Source organism: Dryas octopetala, chromosome 1 (genome assembly GCF_963921425.1).
Source record: "Dryas octopetala chromosome 1, drDryOcto1.1, whole genome shotgun sequence".
In the NCBI taxonomy this organism is placed as follows: Eukaryota; Viridiplantae; Streptophyta; class Magnoliopsida; order Rosales; family Rosaceae; genus Dryas; species Dryas octopetala.
In genome coordinates, this window is record NC_141366.1 from 13,715,304 (window position 1) to 13,740,527 (window position 25,224).

At 35.7% G+C, this 25,224-nt stretch overlaps 3 protein-coding genes and 1 long non-coding RNA gene across 4 annotated transcripts; all 4 read left to right on the forward strand.

The window, feature by feature from the left end:
- Positions 1–5,988: 5,988 nt before the first annotated feature.
- LOC147298160 (DAG protein, chloroplastic-like) lies at positions 5,989–8,109 on the forward strand. The gene is made up of 5 exons (XM_086251472.1): positions 5,989–6,404; positions 7,230–7,327; positions 7,414–7,479; positions 7,561–7,752; positions 7,836–8,109. Exons 1-4 carry the CDS (start codon positions 6,052–6,054, stop codon positions 7,749–7,751), a joined length of 708 nt encoding a protein of 235 aa, XP_086107598.1. The 5' UTR covers positions 5,989–6,051; the 3' UTR covers position 7,752; positions 7,836–8,109.
- Positions 8,110–10,460: 2,351 nt separating this feature from the next.
- LOC147298161 (serine protease, putative (Protein of unknown function, DUF538)) lies at positions 10,461–11,932 on the forward strand. The gene is made up of 2 exons (XM_086229058.1): positions 10,461–10,971; positions 11,591–11,932. The coding sequence occupies exons 1-2, from the start codon at positions 10,482–10,484 to the stop codon at positions 11,644–11,646; spliced, it is 546 nt and encodes a 181-aa protein (XP_086085184.1). The 5' UTR covers positions 10,461–10,481; the 3' UTR covers positions 11,647–11,932.
- A 2,497-nt stretch (positions 11,933–14,429) lies between these two features.
- Positions 14,430–15,438, forward strand: LOC147298162 (uncharacterized). Its single transcript, XR_015120063.1, has 3 exons — positions 14,430–14,564; positions 14,652–14,697; positions 15,151–15,438. It is a non-coding gene; the product is annotated as an uncharacterized LOC147298162 (long non-coding RNA).
- Positions 15,439–20,606: 5,168 nt separating this feature from the next.
- On the forward strand, positions 20,607–22,820 carry LOC147298163 (Uncharacterized conserved protein (UCP012943)). The gene is made up of 3 exons (XM_086248357.1): positions 20,607–21,098; positions 21,737–21,923; positions 22,157–22,820. Exons 1-3 carry the CDS (start codon positions 20,731–20,733, stop codon positions 22,553–22,555), a joined length of 954 nt encoding a protein of 317 aa, XP_086104483.1. The 5' UTR covers positions 20,607–20,730; the 3' UTR covers positions 22,556–22,820.
- Positions 22,821–25,224: the final 2,404 nt, after the last annotated feature.

The window sequence follows — 25,224 nt, forward strand, 5'->3', positions numbered from 1 at the left end:
AGAGCTTCTCCCCATAGGAACTTTGGCAGTCCAGTATTACACATCATTGATCTAACCATCTCCAAAAGTGTCCTATTTCTCCTTTCAGCAACTCCATTTTGCTGTGGAGTCCCAGGAGTTGTGTATTGAGCCTTTATGCCATTTTGCTGCAGGTACAAAGCAAATGGCCCCATATGTTGTCCAGTCTCAGTGTATTTCCCATAAAACTCTCCTCCTCTGTCAGATCTTACAACCTTTATCTGCTTTCCAAGTTGTTTCTCAACCTCAGTTCTAAAAATTCTGAAAGTGTCAAGTGATTGAGATTTTTCAGAGATGAGATACACTGTACAGAACCTGGAAAAATCATCTATAAAGAGAATAAAATAAGAGTTCTTGCAGATAGTTTTAACTGAAAAGGGTCCACATATATCAGTGTGGATAATTTCTAACAATTCACTGCTTCTAATTGCTCCTCTCTTTCTGGAACTTGTGGTTTTCCCTTTGATACATTCTATACACTCTCCAAAATCCGAAAAATCAAGGTTAGGAATAAAGTGATCTTTGATCATTATTTGCATTCTCTCTTTTGAAATATGCCCAAGTCTCTTATGCCATAATACTGACGAATTCTCATTTACCCTTTGCCTTTTGTTTGCTGATAGCATGTTAACTTCAGTCACTGTATTAGATTCAGAACATATCAATTTCCAATGGTCATTTATGAGGGCAGCATATCCAATCAAAGAAGAATTAAGAAGCAAATTCAAACCACTTTTATTGATAGTAAAATCAAAATTCTTTCTAACAAGTTGAACAACTGAAACCAAATTCCTACTTAATGATGGGATTACAAAAACTTCATCTAATTCTAAAACAAAGCCTGTTCCTAATCTGATGCTGATAGCTCCTATGGCCTTGACTGCAACTTGCATCCCATTTCCTACTCGAATGTTAACTTCATCCCTCCTTGGTGTCCTCCTTCTTGTGATACCCTGCAAAGAATTTGCAATATGAATGGGTGAGCCTGTATCAATCCACCAAGAATTAAGGGAAGAATCAACTAAGTTAACTTCGAGATAAAAGCAATGGAAATTACCTTTCTTTATCATCCATGCTTTCCACTTCATGCAATCTTTCTTAAAATGGCCAGGTTTGTGGCAATGAAAACACTTGAACTTAGTGGTTTTCACTGCCTTTAGGCTATCTGAAATTGGTTTGGAGCTGCCAGCACCATCAGTTGTTCCTCTTGGTTTCGAAAATTGTTTCTTGTTCTTAAAACCTTTCTTCCCATTATTTCCCTTGTGCACAAAGTTCACTTCAGCTACTGCCTTACCCTTCTTGTATTTTTCCTCAGCCTTGACACACATACCAATAAGCTCATTGAGTGTCCATTTTTCCTGTAGAGCACTGTAGATGTCACTGAGGTATTCATACTGCTGTGGCAGTGACATCAAAACCTGATGGACCAGAAACTCATCAGCTATTGGTATCTTTAATGCCTTCAATTTGGCTGCAATGTCAATTAAGGACATGATGTACTCTCTTACACTGCTTCTACCATCATAAGTCGTATTTGTCAATGCAGCCATTAGGTTGCTAGTTTCAGCCTTTTCTGATTCTTTGTATTTTTCACTGATGGACTCGAGATAAACCTTAGCATTCTCATTGTCTTCAATACCACCCTTGACTATGTCTGCCATGTTCCTTTTCATGATTAGAAGTGTCATCCTGTTAGCTTTTTCCCATTTTTCATACTTAGCCTTTTCTTCCCTAGTACTCGAAGCTGTCAGTGCACTTGGCTTTTCTTCTCTTAATGCCAAATCCAAGTCATTCAAGCCTAACACAATTTCAATGTCTTGCTTCCATTTCTTGAAATTGTGTCCATTCAGAGGCTCAATGCTTGCGAAACTCATGGATGCTGATCAATAAAAATCTAAGATTAAATAAGAATGATATTGAAACTTAATAGATATATTAGTAATATACCCCAAAACTTCAGATATTTTTCACTGCATAAAAACATATTTGTGCTGTTTTACACAATAAAAAATAATATGATGTTGCATTCCCTCATAATGCTTCTTGTTCTAAAATTCCTTCTGCAGTTTGTTTAGCAGAATTAGCAATTTCAAGAAGGACTGATTTTTATAAGTGGACTTGCAACCTGTATATGAATTCTATATCTTAAGTGTTCAGAGGGCTTGATCTCTGTAAAGAGAGCCAACAAAAACCTAAAATATCAGACTTCATTCTTTATGATGTCAAAATCTGTCTATTTTGGTTTCAGTGATTATTATGCAGAAGGATTTGTTATTTCTGCATAATAAAAACTGATGCTTAATACCAAATATATTAATGAAGTTTCAACTTCAATCATGCAGCGGATTAAAAGCATATTAAATACCTCACCCTAGTCATATACTGGATTACAAGTTGATGCATAAACTGATTTTAGTAAACATGCAAGTTACCAACAAGTAATAAAAGAAACAATGATAGAATAGGGTAAAGAACTCGAATTGTAAATCAGGTGTAGAATTCATATACTTTCCCAAGATCAAAAACAATAGACAAATATTCTCTATGAATTAGGTAGTAGGCAGATGAAAATTAGAAAATAACTTCAGATAAAATTACAAATTGATTGTCTTAAACTGGAACAATAACTAAAGTGATTTGTATCTGTGTACAATAAGCTCTGATACCACATGTAAGTTGCTTTATACATTATTTAACATACACATCTCATATGTACCAATCAAAACATATATATATATATTGTATCCAGTAAATACTCATACATATTGGCTGCAGTATACTTACCTGATGAACTCATGGCAATTGCAGGGGATTGACTGTGAATCGAGATGCACACCAGCTGCTTGATATATGGTCTCAACGCACCAGTCTTCTGGTCTGCACACTATGCTTAAGAACTTCACTCAAGATGGGGAAGTGGATAAAAAGCTCGGATGATGGTGCAGCCAGGGACCAATGCTATATATAGGGTCATGAGATTATGAGTGTCCTCCCACTAAGGTACCTCATACTCAATCTTAATTTGACTCCTATACAAAGACTTGCTGCAGTCATGCTTGGTTTACTGCATATAGCAGCTGTATCTAAGTTATCCTAGTTCATATAGGATTAGGATTCCATCTTTATATGAACTAATCATGTAGTAGCATTTAGTGAGTTCTCCTATTACTTGCTCCTTAAGAATAATCAGTTAGTTGAATCCTAATAGAACAAGGCTTGCAGTCCATTAGAATCTTACAATGTCTTCATTCATCACCCAATCTCACACTCTTATCACAACCAAAAGAGTCATTAACAATAGAAACTCAACCAGGTAGAGTAGAGTACGTAGTAATGAACCAAATGAGAGAAAAAACAACTCACAACTCATGAGTAGTGTAATTTTTCTTGGGTGGTAGCCATTGGATTTGGATTCTCTATCTCTTTATCTTGTTATTATTTATTTCATTCTTAATTGTGTAGTGTAAATTTAAAGATTTATGTAACTTCATTTACACCCAAAAAGTGCTATGAATTTCTTTTATTTTTTACTCATTATCTTTGAATGATAAATACATGAATAAGATTACAAGGCAAACAAAAATAAGTAAAGTAAAAACAAGCATAAGATCTGGATCTTGTAGCCACCTCTTGGTATCAATTGCAAATTTCGCAGGGCATAGCCTGCATAGACTATTTTTGCTAGTGTGCAGCCCAAGAACCTACTACTAACTACCAGCCCAATTCAGCCCATTTATGCCATCAACGCTCTTTAAAGCTTATAGCGGGCCTTAGCCAAGCCTTAGCCCAATTGCCTCCTATTGTCACTTAATGCTCTCCTGCCAAAACTCAAAAGTTATGCAGGTCAGGTTAATTATTTCTTTAGGAAAAGTAAATTGCCGTGGTCCTAATCTAATCTGATGGTTTATGACATGTTTACTAATCCGTAATTGAGATCAAAATAAGAAATTGGATTTTGATTACGGATTACTCCTTTGTTTACTAATCATATGAGAATAAAAACATAAGTGGGGTCCACATAAAATTAAGAATTCAATTCCTTATTTTGGAGGAATTCAATTCCTTATTGTTTTCTCATTATACCCTCACATTATTAACTAGCATATAAAATAATTTATTTAGAATAAGGGCATTTTAGTAATCAAATGCCCACATAATATCATTCTTATTCTGATTTCATATAGTTTAGTAAACAGATTCAATGAGAATCCAATTCCTCCTCAATCCAATTCCTTCTCAATTCAGTTCATCCTAATCCGATTACGGATTAGTAAACATGTCATTAAAGTAACAAATCAAGTGATGGCATGTGCTCCTTTTTTATATTCTCTGCTTATTATGTTTTTGATTGTTTCAAAGGTTAAAACTTCATTCACACTCAAAGAGTGTTATGATTGAATTCATTTGTATCTTTTATTCTAAACTTTTAGATAATAAATACACAGCTAAGATTAAAGGTCAAGTAAAACCAAGTAAAGAAAAACAAAGGATCTAAATTTTAAAAAATATTGCCACAAATATATATGATCTTGGTGTTCAAAAAAAATTTAATAAATGATTTTAAAGTCTTTTTTATACCCTTTAATATTAAATAAACCTATCGATTAGTAACTCTATAATGATAGTTCATGTTCGACATGAACTTTGCAAGGATGAATATAATAAGGGTTAATGTGACTTCATAAGGGTGATTTTTTGTGTTTTATGTTGGTTTTACGAACTTTTGACATATTTATGTAAGAAAAACTATAAGTATCATGTTTATCCTTTTTTTATAGTTGTTGTAACATGGTGAACATGAACGGAGCCATGTTTAAGGCTAGGTGGGCTTCAGCCCCGGCCAAATTTTGTTAAAAAAAAATAACTACTATATTTCTAAGCTTAGCCCAGCCTATTTGCTAAACTCTTGGCCCAACCACTCAACCCATTAACAAGAATCATAATACTTCTAACCAAAAAAAAAGAAAAAAAATTATAATACTTGGTCCAAATTAATCAAAATACTCACTCAACTAAACTAAGACAGAGAACGAGGTTTTCCCTCATCATCTCCTGTACAATTGATTCTCAATTTTTGACCTTGTTTTCTCTTCTTCCCAGTCTTGCCTCTTCTCTAAATTGAGTCTCACTCAATCACTAATCTCACTACGCACTCTCGACTAGGTGTATCTATTTTATTTATTAATGAAATTTCTCCATACCGCCAAGCTTTTTTTTAAAATCTTGTAAATTTGATTGATTTGAATTTTTTTAATAGTGCAAACATAGGAAATACGAAAAAAAAAAAAAACAAATAAGACTATACCGAAATTTCAATAAAAATTTTCACTAAAGAAAAAAAAAAAAATTAGCTTAGCCCAGCTCATTTTCAAATCCTGAATTTGTCTCTGACAATGAGTATAGTCAATGTTCAACAGTGCCTACATTGTAAAACACTTTGTATCTAGCGCATTTTTTCATAATGTGGACTGGGTTATCACTTATCACCTGTTTTTGAAGATAAGCTGGATTATATTATTACTAGCCTCTCCACACTCGCTCCCGCGAGTGCAAAGTGATTTTTTGTATTGCACAAATATCGATATTTTGGCAAGTGTAATAAGTTTAATAGATAACATAAAGTAAATTTAGAAAAAATAATTAAGGAGAGAGAAGTGGCCATTAATCATGGAAAAATTAATTAAGAAGAAAGATGCGGCAAATTAATTCTCATGGGCATAGAGGTAAATTTGAGAAATAGATAACCGACTATTAGATTTAAGTCGAAACGATCTCAGTCATTCGGACCGAAGATAATTTAAAAACCGTTATGTTTTACTATATAGATTATATATTTTCATTTTTTTTGGGTAAATAATCTTAGTGTTGAATTATTTAAAAAAAAAAAAAAAAAAAACCAAAACCTCGACAACTACCAAAAACCCTCATTGGCAAGCCCAGCCCAAACTCAAAATTATCCAAACATAAAAGCTCAAAATACCGTCCTCCTTATCTGCTCAACTCTCTTTGTCTCTCAATCTGTGAACTGTGAAAATGGCAATGGCTCCGAGCCTCTATCTCACATCCAAAACCCTAATACCAGCACCTAGACCCTCTCTCTTCCCTTCTCCTACCCAACCCTCTTTCTCTACACTTGGCTTCAACTTGGCAGTGACTCGGCCTTTAACTCGCTCGGTTCCTTCAAAGCTGAGCGTTCATGCCGTGAGCGACAGCGAGTACTCGTCCAGGAGGAGTAGCAGCAGTAATGAGCAGAGAGAGACGATAATGTTACCGGGCTGTGACTATAACCACTGGCTTATAGTCATGGAGTTTCCCAAAGACCCTGCCCCCACTAGAGAGCAAATGATTGAGACCTACCTCAACACTCTCGCTACTGTTCTCGGAAGGTACTTCTCCATCTCTGTCTCTATCTGTGTTTTTCAAATTCTATGCTTTTTCTTTTGTTTTAATGGAAAATGTTTCTGGGTTCGGTTTGTTTTGGGCAAAAGTTTATCACTGTGAAGAAATTTTGGTGAAAATGGATAAGTAAAAGGCTTTCTGGGTTGGAAAGGCATAAAAATATTGTACACAATGTTATGAATTTGAAATGACTAAACATAATGGGCCATTTGAAATCCATGTGTTTCTTCTCACAGATACAAAATCTGATGTATGGTTAACATTATTGCAAGGAAAGGAATTGTTTATGTAGCTGGTTGGGTGCTTAATCTGTTTGTGTCCATATATAGTAGAAAATAATTGTTTTGGTAGATAATTATTGATTTCTTTAGGTTCAAGAAAAAGAAAAGGGTAATGCAATGAAGCATGGAAAAATTATTATGTTCAACTACTTACCATTAGGCAAGAGATTCTTTTATTCTGGTAGAAATTTTTATAGACAAGATACAGTAAACTATCTTGTAATTTTGAGTAAATTTCAAAACATTTTTTTATAAGCAATCATGTTCAGTGTAAGATTATCATTATCATGACTTGCAACAATATGGAGTGAATCTGAGAAATGGACTTTTTAATTGATATTAGCAACTGCTGTAATAGATTGTAATTATTTCTAACTAGTTTTAACTCATGATGTGGAAGGTTCTGCTTCGATCAGTTAACTTCAGATTATTTAACTCAAGCTGAACCTACATGGGCTTCAATGTCTGCTAGGTTACATACTTAGTTAGAGCACTTAGTAATCAATCTCACAACTCCCATGGTTGTTACAGCATGGAAGAAGCGAAGAAGAATATGTATGCTTTTAGCACCACAACCTACACTGGATTCCAATGTACTGTATCCGAAGAAACATCTGAAAAATTCAAAGGTATGTATTGCAGTCGAGTGCACCTTTGCATGATCTTCTTCTAAGATAGTGGCTTTGTAGAGCTAATATGGTTCAACTTGATGTAGGATTGCCTGGTGTTCTCTGGGTGTTGCCGGATTCGTACATAGATGTTAAAAATAAGGATTATGGAGGTTAGTTATGCCACACAAAAATGGTTTATTTTACAACTTAAGCATCATTGTAATAACTTTATCTTGGGGGTTTATATATAGGTGATAAGTACATTAATGGAGAGATAATTCCTGGAAACTACCCTGTTTATCAACCAAAGAAACGAAGAGAGTCAAAATTTGAGAGCAGAAGATATGAAAGACGAAGAGATGGACCTCCTCCTGAACGAAGACAGCCAAGGCAAGAAGCAACAGCATCAAAAGCAACTCCATCGGAACCAGCATCTGGATGAGGTAGTCAGAAATGCCATTTGTGCAAGAAATTATATTATATTTTAATGAAGTTGTTTTTAACTATTTTTCCTTTACTTCTACAGTTAATTAATGCGGGGCTCCATAGACAAGTAGTACAATGTGAAACTGCTAGTGAAGGTTATGTATGAAGGAACTCATTCAGGGGTTCCGTATCTGTGCTTAGATTTTTTATGGTGAAGTCTTGTCTTTTTCGTGGATAAGAAATGGTGTCTTATGGGCTTGTTATTGAAATGTCATTATTGGTGAATATCTAATTAATCTAAGATTACCCTTTTGATAGTGTTTTTGTATCAAGACTAAGAATTTAAGTTCAGCTATACAGTTGATATTCGTCAATTTAGATTTGATTTTAGTTGTACTGATGTTTGATTTAGGTTTATTATTATCAAACATCTGGGTACGTATTAAATATCAGATTCAACATCTGATATGCCTGCTGATCTTTCCTTATCTGTCCTGCTTTCTTTGATTCAACATCTGGGTACATATTAAATATCAGAAAAAAATGTTAAGCAGCTTATGCCTTAGTTGAAGCTTTTCCTCTCTGTTTCCTGCCTTATCCTTGAGGAATTCTTGTGTACCTGGCTTATGCCGCTCTGGCCTTCTGGGCAGAGATAACATGGTTGTTATGACACCGAAACTGGTGCTGGCATCTTTTTGTAGCTTATGATTACAAGATCTAGGTCTCATCTCTACTCAGCTATGCTTTATCTTGGAATAATTGGATTTTATGAATTCAGCAAAGCAATTTATATCCAGATGGGTGTTAAAAAGTCCAAACAGAAAGGAAGCTTGATAAGCATTGAAATTCAAGAACCAACTCATTCCAACAAGTGAGTTAGAAATAAGCAGGCTTTTAATGTCACTGCATAACCCACACTCGCTAGATTTTCCCTTGCAATAGCGGGTCAGAGACTTTTTATTATATAAGCACACTACGCAACATACATCCACTAATCACTATACAAAGGTAGAAACTACAAGAAATTTAGGCATTAAACCCAATATCAGTTGAAAATAGAAGGAAACTCCAAGATCCTTAAAACGTGCGGCGTTACTTGAGTCAAATACATTGATAACACGTTAATAACACATATTAGGTAACGTGGAGCTCGTGTGCCTACTCAGTTTAACACACATGGGTGGAAGGAGGGGTGGTGCCTAAAACCCTTATAAGCACTTACATAAAACTATACTTTTCGAATATGAAACACCACACTCCACATACTCTCACACATTTTATTTTACTAAAGAGGAAGAGAAATGTATCCTTAAAAGAATTTAAAAGTTAGATGAGTATCTGCATGTGGCACAGTATCCGCACCATAGACAAAACCTAGCCAATCAATCAATGGCCCACGAGTGTCAAAACAATTTAGCAAGGGGTATCTACCCAGGACCCCATAGGTAACCCAATCATCACCTCTAGAACCTTTTATGTCCAGCAGAAGCATGCTCGTACTGTCACTGCGTAGTTAAGTGGTTTTTTTTTGGGTCGAAGTAGTTAACTGGTTATTCATGTGAATCATGTCCTTTTTCGTCATCAACATGTGAAGAACTTCATAATTTCCTCCGGATATTAAGCTTACCAAATTCTAAAGCCCATGAATCATACACCTCAACTCTATCTTTGACAGCAAAAGAAAATGTATATATGCATAAGGTTTGGAATTTACCTATTTACCTTCCCTTTAGTTACATGTTAATTCATGTGAGGCCTTCCTAAATTTTGATAGTTTAGACTACACCAATCGTTACAAATTTACATTTGGGTTTGATTTGGACTCTTTTGGACTTTGGGGTGGGTGCCTTGGGTGCTTGTGGGGCCGCTTGGCTTGGCTTGCTTATTATTAATAAAATAAATCATTTTCATAAATAAAATCATACTGTATTGTCAACTTGACAACTTCTATAATGAAATGTGACTGTGTGAGCTGCAGGATGTCCATTGGCTGAGCTGTTCGGACCACCTCAGAGACCTTTGTTATTGTACATTTCTTGCAGTTAAATGATACTGAGCAAATTTAATAAAACCAATGTATATACATGCATGATTAGGTCATAGAAGACTGAACAGGCCACAAAATTCATGAAATCTGTCTTTGGTTTTGGCACCTTATAGTTGGCTTTCTTTTCCAAAAATAACCATTTGGTACCAAATGACATTCAAAAATTATTATTATATAGTGATGTATCAACCAAAACTGAACTAGCATTTTAGTGAAGCGTCACTCATTTTGAATATCATTTATGAATTTTATTCTAACAGATAAGATACAAATATGTGTACTAATACATCATGTGTATTTTGAGTCTCAATTATTCTAACAAATACGATACAAATATGTGTATTAATACATCATGCGTTGAGTATAAATCTCGTAAAAAAATTTGATAACTTGAACATTATTGAAAGGAATATATATGGTCTACAGATACTAGATATAACTTTAAGAAACAATTGATTAATACAACAGCAAGCAAAACAGCAAATGATTCACAATAAACAACCCAGATCTGGTTAAGGTCTCCATTAGGTGCTACAGACCAAAATAATTAAACTCCTTTTTGGGCCATTTGGCCCCTCCACACAATCACCAACCTAGGGCAATATAGTAATTTCATCCATCCCAATCTCCTTTATTAAACAGTCTTTCAACTTTCCAACTCTCCAAAAACCACCATCCCTTATTAAAACCCCTCCTCTAATGCTCTCTGTTTCTCTCTCTAAACACCCAACCATGTCCTCCTCCTCCTCTTCCTTCTTTAACACCCACTACTCCTCCACACTCTTTCTATCTACCCTTCTGGTCTTTCTCTCTCTACCCGTCTCTCTCTCATCATCCTCCATTCATGACCTTCTTCGCTCCCAGGGTCTGCCAGCTGGCCTCCTCCCAAAGGAGGTGAAGTCCTACACTCTCTCTGACAATGGCCACCTCCAAGTCTTCCTCGACGGTCCATGCCTGACCAAGTTCGAGAACAGGGTCTTCTTCGAAAGCGTTGTGAGGGCCAATCTCAGCTATGGCAGTCTCATTGGGGTTGAGGGGTTGACCCAAGAAGAGCTCTTTCTATGGCTGCCAGTCAAAGACATCATTGTTGATGACCCAAGATCAGGCCTCATACTCTTTGACATTGGGGTCGCTCACAAACAGTTCTCTCTTTCACTCTTTGAAGATCCACCTAGCTGTAAACCCTCAGGTAATTAATTAAGGTGTATCAGATTAGCTTAATTAATTCATTTAATTTTGTTCATTGCCTTGCTTTAATATTGAATTATGTTTTTATTTTTGTAGTTTTGTAACATATGTTGCAGTTTCTGTGGATGTAGGTTCTGGGTTTCTGTTATGTTTTTGTGAGATGAACAGTTTTTTGGATTTTAATGTCTGCCATGTCTGATAGTCACAGACGCATATTAATTCATTGTGGCTGTTTCAGAAACTGATATAAAAAATAAAAAAACAAAAACAAAAACAGAGACTTTATACATGATATATCAAAATCTCCCAAAAACAAAGAAATGATTTAAAAGAAAAATACAATACAGAAGATGAGAAGAACCTTCCAATATAATAACAAAAAGGAAAAAGAGAACAGAAACTTTGGTTTTTTTTTTTTTTTTTTTTTCTGATTCTTTTGGAGAATTGTTTATACACACTTGACACTTGAATGGTATTGGTAATGGTAACTAGGTTGTAGCCAAAATTAGAGTGTGAATAGCAACATTAGGCTTCATTTAATGTTGTTTATTTTTGGCCCTCAGAATTAAATTGCATGCAAGTTGAGTTTGATTATTGAGCTAATTCATGTGACTGTGCAGGTGTGCTGAAGAATCATGTGATGAACAAGGAAAAGGGTTTTGAGGGTCTGAGATAGGAGTAGATGCCAACCTGTTTCAACCTTGTCTTTTTCTATATTATGCAATTTAATATTTTATAGACTAATGATCATATTTATATATATATAATATATAAGTAGATAGAGGTGGCTTGAGATTAGAGGGTTTTGAGGAGTAGGAGGAGTTCGTAAAGATGTGGACTCCAGGTATCAGATCATGATGTCCTCATCATATTAGCGGTTCTAATCTTCTAACCTTTGTTTTAGTTAATTATTCCTTGCTGTGTTCTAATCTGTTTAAGCAAAGCAAAGGATCAAATTTCTTTATTCTCTTCAGCCGTATATATTATTATATTTTCAAGAAACAATTTTCTTAAAACATATGTTTGAATTGACAAGGCAAGAATTTTGATAATATGCCATTTTTAATTAATTGTGTTGAGTATGAGATACAACTTCGAATTCCATAACAATAAATTGAGCCTTTTATTAAGTTGTAATTTTCCTTAGAGCTCACATTATTATATAAATAAATGGTCTCTCTACGCTGAATCTGCCGCCTAGCCTATTAGCTTGGAACTTTGGAGAGTTAATTACATTTACACTCCATGAGGTTTATCGTCTTTTCACATACACCTCCTAGGGTTTCAATAATTACACATATACCCCCTGAGGTTTTAAAACTATTGCATATAACCCCATACAAAAGACAAATTAAAATAAATAAATAAAAAAGAAAATATTTGTATTGAGGTTGGATCTTACACCTTGAGTAATCTTATTAGGCTATTTAATCTCTTAGCATGCTTTTTTGCATCATTTTTCGTCTCACTATAGAGGGTTAATTATATGCAACAATTTTGAAACCTCAGGGGGTGTATGTGTAATTATTGAAACCCTAGGGGGTGTATGTGAAAAGACGATAAACCTCAGGGAGTGTAAGTGTAATTAACTCGAACTTTGGAAGTAAGTGTTACTTTGAAACTCATACTCAGCATCCTAATCAAAATTTTAGAGGCCCTTAATTTTTCTAAATAATGAGTTTGCATGAATTGTTTTATTCAGTTCAAAGATTTTTAGATAGATTACTAATTTGTGTTTCATTAGCTTTGGGGTGGGAATGATTTTTCAAGTCATTTACTAGTGTAATTTTAATTTTGAATGAAGTTTGGTATTTGTTTTCGTGGGGGTAATATAAAAAAGTAAATTACTTAAAGTTCATTTTATAGTCTTTAATGAGAAAAAATATCACCTAAAAAGTTGTAATGATAAATAGGTCCACTTTGTACAAATAAAGCCAATCTTATTATTTTTTTTCGTGCTGAGCGCTCGACGTGTTTTTTTTTTTAATTGGGTAAATTGCCACTGTCAAACAATAACAATTAAAAGTGGCAATTAGTAATAGTCATTTTTAGGTTATACACAGCTTCAAATTGTCACTGTCGCATAGTGGCAATTGCCGAGGGCTTGGTGAACAGTGCCGAGTGCTTGGTACCTCTGTGTCACGCACTTCTCATTAAAGTGGACCAAGATGAGATTTCCTATAGCACATGGGCTGAGTTATCAGCCTAATTTCTAAAATGGACTTAAAAAAAAAACCCCAATATAAAATGAATCCCTAATAACAAATGCAACTCCAAGAGCGGACGATCAATACGAAGGATAATTATAAGAGCAGGTAGTCGGGTAGCCTTCAACGTGTATTAGAGGTATTAAGCGGGTCAAATTGGTATGAACACGACTCGAGCATGAAATGAGCCTGGACTAGTAGCAATTATTCTAAATTTCTAACATTATTTTTCTTTTTCCTTTAAAAAAAAATCTTAATAATCTAATTATAAAAAAAGAAATATATGAGAGAAATTTCAAACCCTAAAAAAATAAAGATAAATAGTATGTAGGTTCAATTTGTGTAAAGCACATAGGTTTGGCTTGTTTAAAGCACGACACGAGTTGGAATGGGGCGCGAGTTATATGTCATGTTGAACTTAGGTCATGGCTATACGAGCACGACATGGTTATTAAATTGACAATTACGAGAACGACAAAAAATATAAATTGTGAGACCCAAAATTTTCCAAATTTATTTTGGAATTTTTCTTTAATTTATAGAATTTTTTTCTAGAAATTTGTTTGGCGGAAAATCGTATTTTTCGCCTTAAGCTTTAATTGTTTGACCAACTTTGACTAGAGTTTTGACCCAAGTTAGACCTTTAAAAGGTGGTACTTTTACTCACGAACCCAACGGAGCAAGTCTCGTATTATTCCGAGTCCGGAAAATTATTTTACGAATTTCCCAAAATTTCATTTTTAAAAGCATTTTATCTTAGTTGTGGAGCTTGAAATTTTCGAAATTTTTATAAAGGGCAAATTGGTAATTTGACCTCATAGTTAATTAGTACTAGTCGATACGAGTCCGTAGTATTTTTCGGGGTATTTTTCTGAGTCCCGAGCTATTTTTAATTAATTTTTGAAGTTGGGGAATATAGGAAAAATAAAATAAAATAGGAAATACCAGATCGCGCCACGTGGCACGATCTGGGCCATTGGATCTCGCATGGCCCATCTGATCCGACGGCTGCATGTGCAAACAGCTGCATGGCCCGCGACACGTGGCAGCCTCTCCACTTGACACGTGGCGACGGTTGGTGGTGAGTCCACCCACTGAGTCAACGAGTTGACCGAGTTGACTCAGTCAAGCCTTCCTATAAATAGTGCCGCACCCTTGCTGGTTCTTCACCCATTTCAGCCGCACGCTTCCCAAGAGAGAGCTTCTCTCTCCTCTCTCCTCCTTTCTCTCTCTTCTTCAATCTTGTTTTGAGTTTATCTTGAGTTCAGGAGCTCCGATCGACGATCCAATTTCGCCTACGCGATCGTGGCGACGAGCTCTTCAATTCTAGTAGTGTGAAGGCTATGTTTTGGTGAAGTTTTAAAAAAATCATTTCTGAGCTCCATAGGTAATTTCTTGATCCCTGTCGAATTTCTGCTAAAATTTTGTTAAATAAATCTCTTGTTAATTAGGCTATTTTAATCTTATTATTTAGCAAGTCTAGTAGTACCGAGACTCTGCTCGTGGGAAGTCTTCAACAGGTATACCCTTAACCCAGCTTATTTAATTTGCTGTTGTTTAAGTGGTGGTTATAGACGAAACGCCGTTTAACTGTTGTTATTAAATGAACTTAATAAATATTGAGGCCATATCAGTGGTAACCAAATAACGTGATGACTAAGGTCAGTCCATGAGCATACATGCGTTGGGTACTGAGCCAGAGCTCCCTCAGTTTCCCCATGCACTGACCTGGTCACGTTGTAAGGTTCATATCTGATCAACCTCCTCGACAATAAATTAAAATAAACTTAGAAACCACACGGTCTGACATGACTGTCTGCCTCGGGGAGCAGGGTCATGCCGGATCAAGAATTTAGAGAAGCCTAGCAAGTTACGCTAGTGCCAAACTTCTAAATTTTACCTGGTCTTAACAGACAAGGCCGAGAGTACGTTTAGTACGTTCCTAATAGCTGTCGTCGGATTCGGATCTCCAGTTTCCCAACAGGTACAAGTGGGACCCAGACACAGGAAAGGGATCAGGCAAGGGACACACTTTGGTAAAGCAGGTAGGGGGAAGGTACCATATCCCGGTTATTGGATTTCCTGCCTATTTTCGTACTATATGTATATGAAAATGTCTTTCACAGAGAATGTGCATGATTTTTGTATGGCATATTTGTGTGATTTTCTGTGTGATACCTTGGACGACCTGAGAGTAACGGGCACGTGTTGTGACCTTGGGTTTCGATCCCCTAAACCTCCGGAGGGGTAAGTACGGACTGGTTAGTCGAATGTCCTTCTGGGGAGGCTAACCAATGTGGTATTACCAGGTAAATGGATACTCTCGCCACAGTATCGAGGTGGTGGTTGAATTTCCAATACTGGTGGTTGGCCTGTATGTGATCGGTCGCAGGTATGTTTCTGAACTATGTCACGTGACAGGAAGGATTTTCACTGAAAAAGATGTATGAGCATGCAAAGGCTTTACTCACTGATTATTGGCATAATTATCTTTATCATTACTGGCTTTGGTTACAATATTATTGATATTGATACCCTGTTTTTGGGTGTGCATCGCTTTTAAACTGTTTTCCTTGAAATCCTATATTTTCGAGTATTGCTTCAAACCTAACCAGGATTTTTCCTCGAGGGGAAGCGATGAACGTATGTGACGCTTACCCCCTACTATACTCTTGTGAGTGCAGATAATCCAGTTGTTGGAAACCAAGATTGAGGTCGTGGGTGTGGGTGTGGCACTTGTAGCTTGTCAGTTTCAGTCTTGCTATCTGGTTTAGATCCTTTCTTTGGATCCGTGGTGGTGTTTCTCTTTCATCCTCGTAGGTGGCATATCCCAATGGCTATCCATGAGTCCAATTTGTTGCACCACTTTGTTGAAGACTGAATCACTCTGGCGTGGGTTGGACTATCCTGACATATCTGTTTATCTACTGTTTTATTATGTAGCATTAGGGTTAGTGTATTTGAAACATATAACCCTCACGGGTTGGTACTCTTTACTGTTATTTATAATATGAGGCATTTTCAGTAATTTCTTCCGTTGTATTTTTACTACTCTGATCCAACCCGGGTTCTTCAATAAAAAGGGCTTAACTCGTTTTAGAGAGCTTGGGAATATAATACTCGGGGTAAGGGGTATTATAGTCTCAAGATCTTTAAGACGGGTGCCGCTGTGGTGTTCCCAGTTTCGGGGCGTCACATAAATGGTCCCTATATAAATGACTTGTGTGAATAAATTTAGGCATCTATCATAAAACCAATTGACAATAAAAGGAATAGCCCAAGACCCTTCGTGTGGCGTCACTTAAGTCAAACACGTAGACAACTCATATTGGGTAACGTGGAGCATGTGTTACCATTTGGTCTAACACACATGGGTGAACTTGCTCTGATATCATGCAAAAATCTAGATATCTATCCCAAAACCAATTGATAATATGAGTAGTTGCCCAAAATCCTTATAAGTTATTATGTAAGTGTATACTTTTTCAATCTGAAACAACATTTCACATTCTCATATCGAGCATACACAACACGATATGTTTTGACACCATTAACACGTGCCCATGAGCGAACACAACCACTACAAACCTTATGTGGTCGGAAGAATGGGCCAAAAGATGGGCTAAATGATGGGCTTAGACCAACCCAATATTCACAAAGTCTTGTCAAAGCTGAATAGCCTGTGATTGAGACAGTGTGAAGTAAAGCCTCTCTTCACGGGCGAATATGGTGCTACCGTACAGACAAAACTTTTTTTTCCGTGGATCTTATTATCAGATTCTATGTATGTATTCTTCAAACAAACATTAATATTATTAGACTGCTAATTCAATCTTTATCTATAATATGCATTATTTTTGAGATTATTTTATGTAAAGCAGGATGTTTGGGCCAATCACAAGTGGAGTCCTAGTTGTTAGATGGGCCCACATGGCCTTTCTTGCTCTAGTGGTGCACCCAAATTTGGCCTGAGTCAAGACTCAGGCATGACTTAATGGGCATCTCTCCTAATAAGATGAGTTCCATAAGATCTATTTCATTAGAGATATTCAGAACATGCCTTATGGAAGACTCACTCCCCAAATTTGTCCCCTCTGGCCTTTTCTTTGGTTTTAGTTTGGCTCAGGTGGCTTGCCACTTAACCATCGATCTGGCAACATGACTAGGACCAAGACAAGTGTACAAGTGTACTTTGTTGCTTCATTATATACCAATCACGACAGAGACAAAGACAAACATATCAAACCCTGATTGATACGCAACCAAAGCATTAATGTGCATGATTGGCCCAGCACTAGTGTGTGCAACTTAATTTTCCTGACCAACATCCTTCCCTAATCTCTATGCATATATGTATGTCATGAATTTTAATGTATAGTCACTGTTCGAACAATAATTAAATCATGCAATACTAATTCCCCCTCAAAGAAAATCTCTAGTATGAAGTACATATGTTATATATATATATGTGTGTGTGTGTGTGTGTGTGTTGGGTGAGCAAAGCAAATAATAGAATTGGTAAACAAATATTAGAAGTATATATTCATTTATCAGTATCGTGAATACATAGAGCAAATCCAATTGCTTAATCATATTGATGTATTACTAATACCAAAATTTTTGTTTCCCCTATTTAGGAGGGAGAATTGTTCAAATGTTACTAAGGAAATGATTGTGAGTATTGTTGATTTATTGAGACAAAAATTAAGTGGACTGACTACTTATTAGTTTAAAGTGGGTGTTGGAGCCCCCACGGTGAGGATGGGGAGGTGGTGGAGTTGATGGGTTGGTTGGGTAGGTGGGTGGGGGTGGCATTTCTAGGGTGTTTGGTTGTATGTTTAAAAAAAATTAAAACATGTTTTGTTATATATTAAGAGAAACACATGACTTTATTTTATTGAGTCGTATAAATGCTCAGGATAAGAGGGTCCTTAAAATTGAAGACTCAAGTATTTCCTGCTTAGATATCAAATGGAAGAGGGTTTTTATGCCATTTTGAGATTTGGCCAAGTGCTTAAAGGGAAAGCTAGTTGGAAATTTGGCTGTCGAAAGCCGGAGGTTGAATATGATTCTATTTTTTTTTTTGGGGCCAAAAGGTATTTGATTCTACTTGTGCACTCTCCCTTTCTTCGAGCTTTGGGCTGCCAAAAGGCTACTCCTGTTATTACTTTGTTGCATGAGGATCTGCCCATAATGCGCATTCGACATAAACTCCACTCTTTAAGTAAATGAATTATATTTTCCATAAACATATAAATGATCATTATGATAATTGACATACAAATGATTTTAAATTTTTTTTAAATCAAATAGTCCATCGATTAGTCGCAAATGTCAATGGATTGACATTAAATTTCTAAAACACCGATTAAATTGGATCCAAATTTTTAGAAAGTATTGCTAAAGGCGTTTGGCCAATTAAGACAATTTGCTAGGGATTTAGAGATAGTTTTGTGTATTTATTTCTTTGATTTAAAAAAATTCAAAGAATAAGATACATTCCTATTTTGTCCATTTGCATTTTTTTCCTTTATTTTCCTCCACCTTTCCCCCCACCGTTCCTCTTCTCCTCTCCGAGAGGTCGACACCGCCGGCACATACACCGATGGTCTATGCCTCTAGTCTAGCCAAGGAGTAAAATTTCGGTTTCGAAGAAATTTTCGATGAAAATTTCGATTTTGACAAAATTAGATAAAAACGACGGAAATTGTTATCAAAATACGAAAATTTTGAATGAAACTTAACCATATGCTTATTTAACATATTATCTACTATATTGATAAAAAATATTGAAGAAACCAAATTATATAGTAAGTTTTATGTAATATAAAATGAATATAATGTGCGCTGGTGGTAAATACTGTTAAAAAAATGGGTCAGTAATTAATAATTATATAAATAACACCTCAAATTTATTTATATTACAATTTTAAATCATGAATTAAATAAGTATTCAATACCACATAGAGTTTCTAGCAGGTTTAAATCATGAATTAAATAAGTATTAAATACATTTATATTGAAAAATGAAAATATATTGAAACTGAAGATATAAGGATATAATTGACCCTAAACTAACAACTACAATAGCCAAAAGTATAATTTAGATCGAGAGTTTTAGATTATTATATAATTTATCTTAAGTTTAGGTGCTCTATAGAAATTTCCGTGTTTTTTTTTCTCCAACATCATGGAACTTAGCATTTTAGCAACAAATTTAAATGCACCTTTTACCAGAATAAAACTGGCAGAAAAATTTTCTAGCAAAAAATAAAAAATTGGCAGGGAAAATATCCTGCCTTATAAATTCTGAATATACCGAAAAAGTAATAACGGTTGACTTTTTTTTTTTTATTCCATTATCCAATAGGGTCACTGAATTATGTAGAAAAGGGAAATCATCTATAAACTAGACCAGCCATGTTCATCTAATACTTGAAGTAATTGAATTTTAAAAATTAATATTTAACTTCCTTTTTATTTGTTTGTTGGGATATATGATCGGTCTTGCTTTGTGGAGATCTTTCATCAGCCCAATATTATCATCAAGAAGAAAACATATACACGGTATTTGTAATATCATAATAAAATTGAAGATGCGAGTAGAAATTTGCAGTAGATCCACATCCACTCTTGTGTGGCTTTGGCTTGGTCTGAGTGTCTGACCACACACGCATATATATACTGATACAAGAACCATTATAGATGTATGCGCAGTCTTGCCCATATATGCATCATTAATTGAAGTATGAATTAGTACAAAGTACAAACCTTGCAGTGGTCTCACCGTCGGGGAAGAAAGTTACAGAGTGAAGAGAGAGAGAGAGTCACGCGCGGAGAAGGAGGCAAGGGGCTGTCGCAGGCGGAGAAGACAGAGTGAAGAGAGAGAGTCACGCCAGTGATGAGGCAAGGGGAGAGAAATCTTTGGCAGGGGAGAAGACAGAGAGAAATGAAAAAGAGAGATCCGAGTGAAAAAGGAGAAGACAGAGGTACAGGCTGTACAACCGTACAACAAAATTTCAATATTTACAGCGAAATTTCGATGAAATTTCACAGAAATGCACTTGAAGGAGGATTGAAATTTCGCTGAAAAATTACCAAAAATTAAGGGTTATGTGATAAAATTTTGGGATAAAAAAAAAAACGAAAATTTCGACGAAATTTCGCCGAAATTTTTGAAATTTCACTCCTTGTCTAGCCATATCTCATTCGGATTTAATTTTTCTTTCTAAATTTAAAAATAATAAAAAATAAGAAGGGTAAAATAGGAAGCTAAAAGAAATTATAACTTTATAAGAGAGATTGAAAATAAAAAATAAGAAAAAGCTCCCACAAAAATTAATAAATAAGAAGTGATTTTATCCCCCACGTGGCAGCCTCACAATGATCATAATAATGACACAGGCACTACGTACGGAGAGAAAAAGAAAGATAAACAACAAAAACCTTAATTCCCTTGCAGACGCGGACTCTCTGTGTCAATCTGCAATAAATTGAAATATAAATTGCATCATCAACTCGGACTCGGAGAGAAACTCTACAGCTACCAGAACATGGGAGGCGGGATGATGAGGACGGCGGCCAAGGTGGCGGGCATCAGCGGCGTGGTTCACGGCGGCTTCCGCGGCAAGCCGGCGGTGCCTCCGACAGGTCATTCGGTGCGCAAAGCCTCGATCCCCGCCGCGGCTGCCACCTTTTCGGCAGCTCAGAATCTCAGGTCCGCCTCTGACGTGGCTGCGATCGAGAATCAGCCAGCGTGGGACGCGGTCGACGACTTCGTCGACTGGCAGGTGGTCGGCGGCGGCGAGGAGGAGCTGGTGATGTCGGCCGGCGAGCCGATTCCGAGGGTCGTGTTCGGGGCTGCTCCGAGCTTCAAGGAGGCCCAGGAGGCCACCGCTGAATTGAAAGACGCCCTTGATATGTATATTTTTCTCTGCCAATGAAAAAATTCAATCTTTGTCAAATTTTTTAATTTCTGCTCTTGTTATTTGCTAATGATGGTTGTGTTCTATTGGCTTTGTTTTTCTCTAAAACCCTATTTAAAAAATAGGGATTGTGAAATGGAAATTAATTTTTTTCATTAGTTGATTATCGTAGGGTGGTGAACACGTATGTAGTTTTTGGGGATTTTTTATTTGGAAGTTTTTGGGGATTTTTTATTTGGAATAATGAAATGTATGGTAAATTGGAGTTTTGCCATAAAATATATGGATGGTGAAAGAAATTAAGTGCAACTGAAATCAAATGGTTTTGGGTGTGAATAAAGTAACGGTCTTTGAATTTATTGGGGTTTATAATTGAATTAATATAGAGATGTTGACAGATCCATATGTGCCTCCTTTCAACATTTGCTTGTGGTAGTGGAACTGATTTTGTCTCAGTCTCTAAGCTTAGTTGATTATGTTCATTAGCACTGAAGTACTAAGAGCATTTGAACTAATAATGGTACTTCTATCTTGTGTTATAACCTGTTTGCTGGGGTGCAGGTTGATCTAGTATGTGTAATCTCATGCTTGACTAATTTTTGTTCTATCATGTGATTGATACGTGAACTTTCAGGGTATATCTCTCTTCACCCAAATTTGCTGGACCTAAGAACCTGTCTGCTACTGATAAGGTGTCTGGCCTTTCTCTGCTAAACCCTGAAGCGGAGGCAGAATCGAAGGTAGAATCCCACACTAGGACTTCAGTGCCAAAACCTGCTCTCCAGGCCTTTGAAATGCTGAGTAGAAGTGCTGAAGCACAGGTATTCTTTCAACTCCATCTGCCAGTTATATTTATCATTGAAGGTTCGAGTCTTGTTTAAATCTGGAGTCCTTTCCAAGATCCAATTGCTGTGAACATCGAAGTTTGCCTGTGTGTTTTGTCTTTTAAAAGTGCTTTTAACATTATTTCTGCTTTCAGCTACCCGAATTTGGTGATGACAGACTTGTACCATTTTTAGGGGACTAATTTAATTTTGTTGTTGTTCATTCCCAGACTGTTGTTGCTTCAATTGCAAGTGACCCAAATATCTGGAATGCTATGATGCAAAATTCTGCAGTCAAACAATTCATGGAGTCCCACAATAGTGGTAACCTTCGCCTGGATGAATATGTTGCAGATGCTGAGTTTTTGGAGCCGGTATCCTCTGTGATGCCTGAAGAGATAGCTGACTCAAGCCAATCTGAAAGCCTGGAAAGTTTGATCAGTGGTTTTGTTCATAAAGTGAAGCTTACATTGTCCAACTTGGTCGACAGTCTGTCCACTTACATTCAGAACATTTTTGAACCCCCTGTATATGCAGAAGACAACGGGAATGCGAAAACTGTAGTAGCATCTGCGTTCATGGGATTGGCAATTATGGTTGTTATGGTGGTTTTGCTGAAGCGTGTTTAGAGTTCATTTCCAGGTTGCATATCTGAATTTGCCGAAAAGACAATCCAATGTCTGTGTTTCTGCCTACATGTGAAATAAATAAAAGAAACTTAGATGCCTAGGGGGTATTTTCTCCCAGCTCAGTGTACTACATACAAGTATTTTAGCTTAATTGGTTGTGTAAGGCTTTATACTATTGAGAAAGTGGTAAAATGACATGCACAGCATATGAAGTAGCTAGTGTGTTTTTGATCGTTATATCTATGCAAGATTTTGATTTTATCTTTGGTAGGCATTGTTGGACTCCGGCATCCTTCAGTAATGCCCCCATCAATTTCGAATGTCAATCCCAGGGGAACATATGAAGTGAAAATCTTAATTGTTGTGTGGCTTCATGCCAAACGACGAAGTTTCCTGGGGTTTCTCATGTGTGTGATTAGTATACTTGGTTTGGACTTGAGAGCTCTGAGTGTAAGTTTAAACTAAGAAATTGGGCTTGAAAAGGTGTGGTTCTTAAAACAACAGAATCCCTTATTAAAACTATTTGGTGGAAAAAACTTTTTTTTTTTTTGCCACGGAAGTATACTTCCAGTTAGAGATAGGAAACTGGGAAAGTGTCATTATTCAAAAGACATCTAATTTATTTTTTTACTTGAAAAGTTTTACAAGTTATACATATGTTCAACACATTGGTATTCTCTATAACACATATTAACTTTTTTTTTTTTTTTTTCAGAAGTTTGCAGGGGATATGACCCCTTAGTCCCTTCTATGTTCCGCCCTTTGCGTGGGCAGTTGAGCTCTTCCTTCTCCCATTTGGGTGAGCAGGTTTCTCCATTCTGCAAAACCATTGTTCCTTTCTGCTATAAAAATGGATCTCTGAGGCATATTTGGTGTTCCATTAATGACTACTAATGTACATGATGTCCTCTTTTGATATGTTCATCTTCCCTTTGTCTCTTCTACCATTTACTTGTGTCCGTTCAGGTTGGCCTCGCTGAAAATAACACAGATAGATTCTTCAACACACACAAATGGAAACACAGAGGGACTATAATAATGGTAACGGGGACACAAAAATGGGATTGTATGGGTCATTTTGCACTAGGAGTATGCGCTCACCTTCCTCAAGACAAATGACAAATACAAATAAGCTATTTAACATTCATCTTGTGATAGTGTGCCTGGATATTAGTGTACAACCCATTAGGTGATTATACACTTTGGCCTCATTTGGTGTATAAGAGTGGATAGAATATAATATATTGTAAAATCATGTGTATTTAAATAAGAAACTTCTAACTTTAAGAAAGAAAATGGAAAAGAGATAGACTAATAATATGAAAAAACTTATCCCTTCCAATCTCCCCCAAAATGGTGGGATTAGGAGGGATAAGTTTCTCTTCATAACTAATTCATCTTCTTCCTTTATGTTAGAAAACACCCTTCATCTTTTTCCTTAAAAGCACATGATTTTACCATTTATCATATTCTATCTAATACTATGCATCAAACGAGACCTCTGTGAATGTGAAACTCATCCAATGGACAAATAAGACTTTCCCAACTTTTGTGAAAGAAGAATAACGTTCATGCTGGTCATATCACATCATCTCGTTACTATAGTAGGTCAAACCACTTAAAATAAATCATTTATTAAGATTTCATAGTAATTTAATAAAACTCAAGAAAATATTTACCTATAAGAGAGATAAGAGATGACTTGACATTTCATAAGATATGTTTTATTTTGAAATTAGAAAAAGTTTTATGTAATGAAATATAAGAGCATATGTGCCATTATGTTATTGAGTTGAGATATCAAATCAGCCATATCTATGTTACATGTAAGTTTATCTCTAAAACTCAAAAGTTGGATGTCCATTTTCGAAAGATGTCATAACATGTATTGAAACCGAACAACTTTTTCAATTACAATAAGATATAGTCTGGAATATCATACCACTTCAACACAATAACTTGGTATGATATTTGTAGCACTAATTATCATCATCAATTTTTTTTAACTCGTTATGTAATATCCAGTTTTTAAATATTGATTTTCTATTTGATTCTTTTTTTTTTTTTTTTTGTAATTGATAGTTTAATTGTTCATGTGCTGATTGTATAATATTGGATGACTTTAAACTGAGAAATTGGGCTTGAAGAGGTATGATTCTTAAAACAAAAGAACCCGTCATTAAAAACGATTTGGTAAAAATAAACTTCCAGATTTTTTGGCCTCGGAAGTATACTTCCAGTTAGAGATAGGAGAAGTGTCATTATTCAAAAGACTTTCTTATTTATTTTTTGAGTTAATTACAAATATGGTCCACTTATTATTCGTTAAGTATTGTTTTGGTCTACAAATTTTTTTAAGTGCCATAATGGTCCACAAATTGTCTAAAATATTTCATTTTGAACCAAATCAAGCAAAATCAGACAATTTTACCCCTAAGTTTTGTACCAATGAGTTGACTTTGAGGGACAAAATTATCCATTTTGGACCAAAATGAAAAACATAAAACAATTCATGACCCAATATGAAACTTAAAAAAATTTGTAAATCAAAACAAAACATAACGAATAATAAATGGACAATTTCTATAATTTTCTCTAATTTTTTTACCTAAAATGTTTTTTTTATGTCTTTCGTTTTAATTCTTTTATTTCTACCTAGAAATCTCTGA